Raw genomic sequence first — 9,634 nt, forward strand, 5'->3', positions numbered from 1 at the left:
TTACCATGAGTGCATGAATTTGTGCATGTGTATTACTTTGTGCGTACTTGTGCATGAGTCTTGGGCAACAAAAATACTTTCTACCGTGAGGATTATAAAGATAATTCCTATATATAACCAATAGGAGAATGGAACTTGAGAGAAAATCCTTAAATGCAACAGAATATTTATAAACTCGAAATCATAGTGAGACTAGCAACAAGTGAATCTCTAGACTATTGATATCACTATCGGAGTTCAATCAAAAGAAAAAATAATCAATATCTATACTACTTATAAAAGAGAATATAGGTGTCAAAACTTTTGATTACCTATTTTGCCCTGGTCAATATTTATTACGATTCTCAAGTTTGATAATTTGCAATGGTTCTTCACGGCATATCTAATCATCTGCTACCATTACAATTTCTAACATATTGCTTCTTCAAATTCCAAACAATAATTAACCAGCAAACCTCTTGAGGACCCCTTCTAATTCCTATTAATTTATGTCAAATCAACACCCACGTTCTCACAATCCATTTCATGATCAGCCCATGCAACCTCCTAACTTCCCTCAATGTATACATCCTCTCCCCTCTTTGAAATAAAATCTCTTTCCCCAAAGTACAACTACGTACATTTTCTTTGATAAGTTTTCATTTCGTTAAATTTAATTATATTTTGAAAATTTTGTATTTAATATTGATCTTTATTTTTCCTTTTCTTTTGGTAAGTTTTCAGTTTATTTTCTTTGGTTTTCATTCCTTTTAGGTCAGAATTGTTATCCACTGTACCAAGAATATTCAAGGTACAAAGATTAAATTATACCTAAATTTTGCTTTTTGTAAGCTATTATTATTGTGTATTGGAGTAATTTAATCTAATTTTTTTAATAATTATAATTGAATTTGGAAAATATTCTACTTCCTCAATTTTATCTAATTTGTGTACTATTATGAGTTTTTCCTTTTGTGGAGCTTCATTGAAAATGAAAAGATTTTTTATGTCTAATATATAATACAAGCACCATGGAACAAACATTGCTAGCTTAATAGAATGGTAATTTGCTCTTAAGATTGAATTTGAGTTTTTATTCTAATTTTTATTAAGAAGAAAAAATGTGTCTTTTAATCAGCAGGTAATTGGTTGCAAATATGATCAACTGGTCAATGACATGCTACCAGATACTATTCTCTAGTATCTTTTATTGAGCTTGCCCATTTGTAAAGTTGTAAGTTTTGATGAATCTTGTAGCTTAAATTTAACTGCGTTTTGGTACCATAAGTCACTAACATCTATCTTCTTGAGGAATACAGATGCTTATAAATTGTGATAAAAGCCATGCTGCTAAGGTTCTTACTACAATGAGATTGAAGATTGTTTTGAAGTGATTAATTACTATGAGACCTTGAATACACCTGATGACTCATTATCTTCTTATGACGAAGCTGCTAAAACTGAGATCTTTGGCACTTCTCTAGGGTGATGTTGATGTGAATCTTCCCCAATCCTTTGCCAGCCATACAAGGATTCTATGATTATGCTCGTAAGACTGCTAATAGTGATCCTTACTGAACCTTAGGTGTCAATTTCTCTAATTATAAATGTTGGTATGAGAATTTTGCTTATTGTGTTCAATATCTAAACATGTCATGGTAAAAATGGTGTTACAGATCTTCTTGACAGCATGAGAAGCCTTGCAACCGTTAAAAGAATTGGTCTCAATATAGTGCTGGTGATCTTCTTTGCTGATGATCTTGGCAAGCATATATCAAATGCAGTTTGAAAGTTGGTGAAACAATTTAGCCAGGCTATTATCAAGACCCAACAATGAACCCTATAATAGTGCAAATCTCTAAGTTTGTTGATCCTTATCATCATTATGCTCCACCTCACCATATTCAGTTACCATCTAACATGTGTATCTGATATCCCATTGCAGCATTTATTAGGATTTATCCCCTCATGCTACTTATGTTGTAAATGTGGGGGTTCTTGAAATGAATTGGGATTTTCAAGTATAATCTTCAAAATAATTGGCCTTCACACTTCTAGGCTGATGATCTTTGCAAACATACATCAAACGAAGTTCAAAAATTAGTACTTTTTGTGTTGGTGATTTTGGATAGTGTTGCTCCAATACAGTCTGTCTGGATATTAGGGTTGAGTTCATATATGGTTCTTTTTTATATGAGCAGCATTTTATTTGTACTAGAACTCTTAGATATTACAATTGCATAAGTCTGAAGATGACACTTATCACTTATATGGTATTATATTCATTCATAGAATTGAATTAATTAGACTTTAGGCCATTCTGGTCAATGCCTTAAATACATCGTCAGATGTTTTTACAATATATGCGTTCTTAATGCACATTGCTCATACAAGTTCTGACCGTTCGTTCCATGTAGTATTTATGGTTCTATTTATGTTTGTATATAGTAAACCAAAGGTCTAGGTTCAGAGCCTAGCCGCAGTCACTGTTCAAAAAGAAAATTCTTTCAAGAAAATTGTTTCCATAAGCTTGATTAGGTCTTACTAATAATCTATGGTGTGGTTAGATACCTGAATGTTTGCTTGCAGCTCTATCAGTCACTCTTATCTATCGCTGAATGTTAGTTTGGCTTCATTTTTGTTTCTTTGAAGTTGTAGCATTGTTCCTACTAATCAACAACTATGGTCATTTGATATATTCTAATAGGCATTGAGCGTATTTGTGGTCTGAGTGTTCTATGGTTTGCTCCAGGTTCAATCAAGTTATACCATCTTTAACACTCAACTTGCCTGTAGCAAGTAAGCATATAAGAAAAAACCACAACTTGCTTCGGGTTTTTATCTAGAATTGCAGTTCAATGCAAACTTTTACATTGATACATTTTAAGTATAGTATTGTCTGATAAATTTTTCCCTTACTCTTTTGTCCACATACTTTGCATTGTCACTTTTTTTAATGATCTGATTTGTTTATAAATATTTTTCTTCATTATGCTTTAGATTTTACATGGTTACACGCACACACTGAATCTTCTTTCCGATGCTTGCTTTAAATTTTATTTTTTTCTTTACAATCGCATTCTTATTTTCTTTTCTTTAAAACATGTTCAGAACATGAAATGAGTATGTCCACATGCAGTGCACGTGCAATATACTAGCCTACCCAAATTTCTTGTATGTTAAAACTTAAAGAAAAGTGCAGAAATTCTTCTAAATGAATATTTCAGTAACTAAATGAAGGTGCTTTACAGGGAAAGATAAAACAAAAATTACTGGAGTCTCAGTCTAGTAGTATGGTAAAATATTTGATGTAATCATATCCAAGTCAAAGCTAGGAGCAGTAATGCATACATCAAATGTCTGTGTGTGTGTTAATATGCATAGGTTGTTTACTAACTAGAGACTGCATATAATTATAGTGGCTAAAAGGACACGTAGCCATCAGGAAATAAATAAGAAAAAACCATACTCCTGAATCTTGTGGACCACAGGGTGATCACTTGTTTCCCACCGCTCACGCATGTCCTCTGCAATCTGCAGGTCATAAAAACTCACTAGAAAATGTAGTGGGAAATGCCAGAGCGATAACTAGGAAAATATAATCACAAATTGAAGCCCAACCTCTTGCCCCTTATTAACAACATTTGTCACAACAGGTTCACTGACCCCTTTCATACGCCTGTAGATAGGAACACCCTCCATCTGAGATATTAACAGAACAATGATTAGAAAATAAATTCACGTTCATAAAACAGATAATCTTCCAGGGTTGCAACTTACACTTCACCTTCTTTTTAAATGCCTCCCACTTCTTGCCCAAGCGTGATCTTTTTGTAGGAACAACTACAATATCACTTCGTGTACTTCTAACTTCAGATGATCGACTGGTAGGATCATACTGAACGCGCCTTGCTCTTGATGGGTTAGAAGTTAGCTCATCTTTAACGATATTATATCCTTTCTTTGCCAAATCTGATACTCTTGTTTCCTTCAATTTCTGGAATGCTGAAGAAACTGCAGGAGAAGCAGAAGAGAAGGTAGACTTAAATTTTCCGAACAGTGTCTCACTCTGTCCACTTGATTCTTTGTAAGTCTCTGAAGTTTGAGAATTCTCAGTTCCAGTTGTTGTGCCTCCTTCTTTTGCATTCGTTGAACTGTATGCAGATTCCGAAGATGCCTTCTTTCCAAGTCCAAATGTCTCTTTGACCTACTCAAGATATTCGTAGAAATTAAGCAGCAGATTAAAAAGAGACACAAACTCTACGTTCCTCAGGAACAAATAATTTAGTTACCTCCTCTTTAGCAGCTGAAAGTTTCTCTTTCACATTTGTTGAAACCTGCATTAAACAAACTGCTTTTCAGCAGATATAGGATATAACAGTAAAAGAAGAAGAGACCAGAAGATAATATCTCAACTGTTGCAAAAATAAGAGTTTTACTGTTTGTGTAATAATATTGTGTACTAGGTAACATCTGAAATGTTTTCTGTTTTTAAAACAAAGTTACTGTCTGCATTATGAAAATTGTTGATTTATTTGTCAAAGACTTTCAGCCTTACCTCTTCTTTAGCAGCTGCAAGCTTCTCTTTCACATTTGTTGACACCTGAGAAAATCAGAAAACAAGAAAAGATATCAACACATATCTAGAAATGGTTTTTTGGTTCTTGCTGAGGTAGGACTCTATATATTCACAGAAAAGCAATCAATTGAGAAGCATCCAAGGAACTGAAGAGCACACACAATTCCCTAAGGCAATAAGGATAGAATTACAATCCCCCCGGGGCAGTTCCTCCTCTGTGAAATCCACTTTCAACTATTGTGAAAGGTCTGGCTTCGGATTTAAAGTGTCATTTTGAAGGGTACCAGGTTTCATTTTTTTCCACATGATGCCAGAACCTCCCAACATACCCGAACTCTCTCTGACTAAGATGAAGCCCATTACGTCTCCTGCCCTTGCTAAATGTAAGTCCTTTTAACCAGCCATGATCAGAGAATGTTTATCTGTGTTGCATCTAGTTATGCGAAAAAAGAACTGATTCTAATATGCTGTAACATCTTGAACTAGCTCCTCAACTAAATCCATCTAATGCAGAAATGAAAGCTTACTGCCTTTACAAAACTAACATACTGACAATATAAATATACTACTAAAAGAAGTCATTGATTTACATACAATTCCATGTCACATACATTATTATGTGAAGCCATTTTCCAACAATTTTCCAACAATCATAAGGTACTTAATACCTACTTCCCAGACAGTGTATAGTGTTGTTGGACATGAGACCATGTCAAGTGTTTCAAATGTTTGAAGGATGCTAACATCAAGACCTTCCAAAATCTGATGCAGGACAACCATATTTTAAGCATAAGTTTAGAGATATGTATATGTTGGTGCAAAAATACATAATAACCCCATTGTTTGATAAAACCATGGTCAGGCCTTTATTTGACATGATTGAGTGGACATCTTGTAAGTTTCCACGTACAAAGATATACACCACTTCATACTTCTAAAATCATGAGCTTTCAAATGCCAACAACCTTTTAAATTAAGATCAAGGTCAGCATATGGAGGGCACATGATTATCAGAGAGCCAGAAAGGCCACTCCTCCTTATCTAGCTATCTCAGGTTTTACCACAGCAGACATGAACAATAGAACATCAGATGATAATATAATTATAGAGAAGTGAAAATAACCCAACATTCATATAGGATAGGAATAAGATGCTACATATTGACAGTCCCAAGATCATGTATACAATTTTAACGAGACCATAGCCAGAATATGTTAGAATAAAAAGTTTAAGGAGACACAAGGAAGCACTATTTATTCTTAAAACAATTAAAATACAAATAAATAGGAGTCCTGAGATAACCTTCTTGGATTTCGCTTCAGCTTCTGTCCAAACATCATCCACACTCTTGTATAACTTCTCTGCCGTCTTCTTTGTTCTGCAATTAGAAGTCAGTTATGATATTCTACTCAGATTTATGGGATATGACTTATACGGTACACTACAGCTTATCAACAACAAAGACGTAAAAAAGAATGACGAAAATTTGAAATCTTACCTCACTTTCAAATCTTCTTTAACAACTCCCATTTTCTCATTCAGCTCCTTCACTGACTGCTGGAATTCGGGGTTACTATCAAAAATCCAAAAACAAAGTTTTACATACTAGCATTTACAATGGGTAAAGAATCTCCATAAGAGTAAGACTAGCATAACTGCCTCCCTATTAGAAAGGGGATACTGGATAGCATTGTCCTCTTATGTCAAGAGAGACATACTGTCCAATCGAGATTGTGAAGATCAAAATCAAATGTTCTGTTATCTTCTCAAAGAAAGATATATTGTGAAATATTGATATAATCAAATAAGAATGATGAAAGTAAGGCAAATTCAGGATTTTTTTAATATTTTTGGCTCATAGCATTGTCCTCTTATGTTAAGAGAGCCATGCTGTCCAATTTAGATTGTGAAGATCAAAATCAATTTTTCTTCTCAAAGAAAGATATATTGTGCAATATTGATATAATCTAACAAGAATGATGAAAGTAAGGCAAAATAAGTTAGTGCTAGAGATATATTTGTCGCATAGGTTATGTGAAGGGTTTGCTTTCTTATTCTTTGTAAAAGCCTTTTAAAGTACGGACACAATCCACACATCATAAAATATAGTCTTATATAATGCCCCTAATATAATCCCAAAAAAATTAAATGAAGTTCACAGCATGGCACTAATAGTAACCAATTGCACTTCTACAATATCTGCTAATTATTAGAATCCACAAATTTCAAAATATCAAAACAAATTCTGCTACTTTTGAGCTAAATGGAGGATGTACTATAGAAAACCATTGTGTGGGCCATAGTCCAAATATATTCAGGAAACCTTTTTTAAATATTTTTGGCTCTTCAGCTATCCACCATTCTTGCCATAACTCCACAGGGAATGTATACCAACTTAGAGTGTCAGTGACAGTCTTGTAGACAGTCAGATTTTTGTCAAATCTTTTGATGAAGCATTGAGCTATAAGCTAGGTCATTATGATGAACAAGGATTGAATGGCAATGATAGGGACCTTAAGCAATATATTATAAGATATGGTCTAACTTCCTGAATCACAATCTCAAGTCAATGTCATAATAAATATTAGAGCCAACAGGAAAGATGATGCAGAATGGTGAGCTTTTGGGAGCTAAACATAGCATGATCAAGAAAAATAGGTCCACATCTGACAAACAGAATGGAACCTCTCAAGTCAGCTGCTTCAAGCTAGATGTGTTGCTATACAGCAGGCAAAGCTAATAGGATCATCACTGTTGGCAACCTTAGACAACCCAAAGTAGTTTGCAATATTCCGCTAAGTAGTTGACATCTCAGCTAGTAGTAAGTAGTAAGTAGTAACATAATCTTCCTCAGCATGTGAACAGGGGTTTTGTCTACTTATTATTAGGTTACTCCTAAAAGATGTTACCATCTCAATTCATGCTCGCTTGCCTGTATAAATGAGCAGAATTAACAGCTCACTTAAACAAAACCACACTTGATCTTACCATGAATATTCATGAAGCATCCTAGTAAGTTTATAATGAGCAAGTAATTGATAGAAAAGGCGATCTGGTCAATAATATTTTAGCTTAGAAGACCATATTAATAATTAAGCATGCCAGATCATGAGATCAGTTAAAACATCTCAAATATATAAACATGAAAAAAGCAAATTTGAGGAAACTCATAATAACTATATAATCACAACACTGATAAAAAGTAATAACTCATAATAACTATACAAATCAAAACACTTATAAAAAGTAATGATCTCAATTAGCAAACCTCATAACGAAGCAAACTAAGAAATTTATAAACAAGAGTAAAACAAAGAAAACAAAGTCAAACATTCTAAGAATCCTTATAGGGAATTGAGAGGGTGTTTGGGAGAGCTTGTTTTTTGGTCAAAATAGCTTTTAAGCTACATTTTTCATATCTCCATGTGGCATCTCAAATAAGCTTGTTTTTAAGTCTCATTTAAAAAAGTTGGGGCTCCCAACTTTTGAAAAACTAGCTTATAAGCTAATCTAAATAAGTTTAGAAAAGGACAACAAAAGCTAGCACAACTTGTAAGCTTAAAAAATTAAGCCCTCCAAACACCTCTCAGTAAACCCTAGTGACTATCTTTATGAATGATAATTTAGAAAGAAAAGGAGGAAGCTGCAATATAAAGTGTCATCTTACCTTTTAGCTTCTCCTTTCAAATTCTTCGAGAACTCCTTAAAAACACTGAACTGGCGAAAATTAGAACATCTATTTTCCATGATCAGTCTGAGATGTATACTTGCAGCCTAACAAAATATTCCATGTTAGCTCATCAAATTGTTATGATTTTGAAAAAACTATATACTAATAAGACAAATAAAGATGTCTAACAAAATACCGGTTACTAAATTCAGTTCCATTGCATTAGTCAATCGATTCAATAAGGAAACTTACTGTTTATGAACAATTAATTTATTGGAAATGCATAAAATCGAAGTCAGCTCATTCATGTCAAAAGTAAAAGAGTACGTCAGAGATTCAGAAAAGGAAATAATATGTAGTATATCATGTCCGCATCAGTCAACTATTCCTCTACGTATTATCTAGTTATCGAAGAACTCTCTGAGCCCTCAGTGGTTTGTGTCATGTGTGTGACCACTTGGTCTGATTGCCATCTGCTTCCTATTTTCCGTCTGTCTAATAAATACAGCTCGATGAAAAGATCTTCACCTATGCCTTCTCCCATCAAAAGGGTTTTAGTCAATGCAACGATCCTTGCAATATTTGACGAAATCTTATTTCTCCATGTAACCTTCTAAGCAGATGATTAATTTCCTGGCAAGGAAACTATGGACGAAAAGAGGTTTCATATAAATCAAGAATGTCAAATGGCCTGTAGGAGTTTAATCCATAGAAGTCGGGAATGTGGTACGCTATTGCAAACTGCAACCCGGGTTCAATCGCCCACAGATTCGCTTAGAACATGACTCAACTCACAAACTCCCGCGACCCGATTTAGAATCCAAGCCAGTTAAAGTTTTCAAACAAAAAATAACTCTTTTTAAATGAATAAACAACAAAAAAAACATAAGAAATTAAGCAAATAAAGTATGCATATCTTAATTGCAACATGGTTCTCAAAGTTCTTATACCATTATTGATATAAACTAGCATCTAAGAACCGAATCTAAAGTGTACCATGTTCCTTGATGTACCATATAAGCCTACCCCCTCGTACCCGATTCCTAACGACCGGCGTACCACGTACCCGTAGTCCCGTGAACCAGAACAAACCGGGTTCCATGCAACTATGGTTTCATGATTCATCTTATCACCCTAAAAAATTATCGTTATATAACAAGGAGCAATCTTCAAGAGTTTTTTTGACGCAAGAAAGAAACAAAATGGATGGAGGGTCAGATGACAAACTAGGTTGATTTTAACAACTCGTTAGAAAAATGCAAATAAATTCTATGTATTCTAAAGTTAACTTTCGTTTAGCTTCTAAAATAACCAGACTAAAAATAGAATGCATTTGCAGAAAGATTAAATAAGCAAGATAGAAGAGACTGAACAGCAATAAAACGAGGTTATTTTGTATGATAGTT

General features: G+C 34.0%; 1 protein-coding gene across 1 annotated transcript in view; it reads right to left on the reverse strand.

Moving 5' to 3' along the window:
* Positions 1–8,355, reverse strand: part of LOC109836846 (mitochondrial import inner membrane translocase subunit TIM44-2) — a 20,147-nt gene extending 11,792 nt beyond the window's left edge. Inside the window, exons 1-8 of the mRNA XM_020404877.1 lie at positions 8,226–8,355; positions 6,057–6,131; positions 5,861–5,936; positions 4,538–4,582; positions 4,272–4,316; positions 3,767–4,186; positions 3,601–3,681; positions 3,449–3,513 (exon numbers count right to left, since the gene is read on the reverse strand). Of these exons, the coding sequence (XP_020260466.1) occupies positions 3,449–3,513; positions 3,601–3,681; positions 3,767–4,186; positions 4,272–4,316; positions 4,538–4,582; positions 5,861–5,936; positions 6,057–6,131; positions 8,226–8,305 (887 nt within the window). The 5' untranslated portion in view covers positions 8,306–8,355. The remainder of the gene's footprint in view (positions 1–3,448; positions 3,514–3,600; positions 3,682–3,766; positions 4,187–4,271; positions 4,317–4,537; positions 4,583–5,860; positions 5,937–6,056; positions 6,132–8,225) is intronic.

This window comes from Asparagus officinalis, chromosome 4 (assembly GCF_001876935.1).
Source record: "Asparagus officinalis chromosome 4, Aspof.V1, whole genome shotgun sequence".
Lineage (NCBI taxonomy): Eukaryota > Viridiplantae > Streptophyta > Magnoliopsida > Asparagales > Asparagaceae > Asparagus > Asparagus officinalis.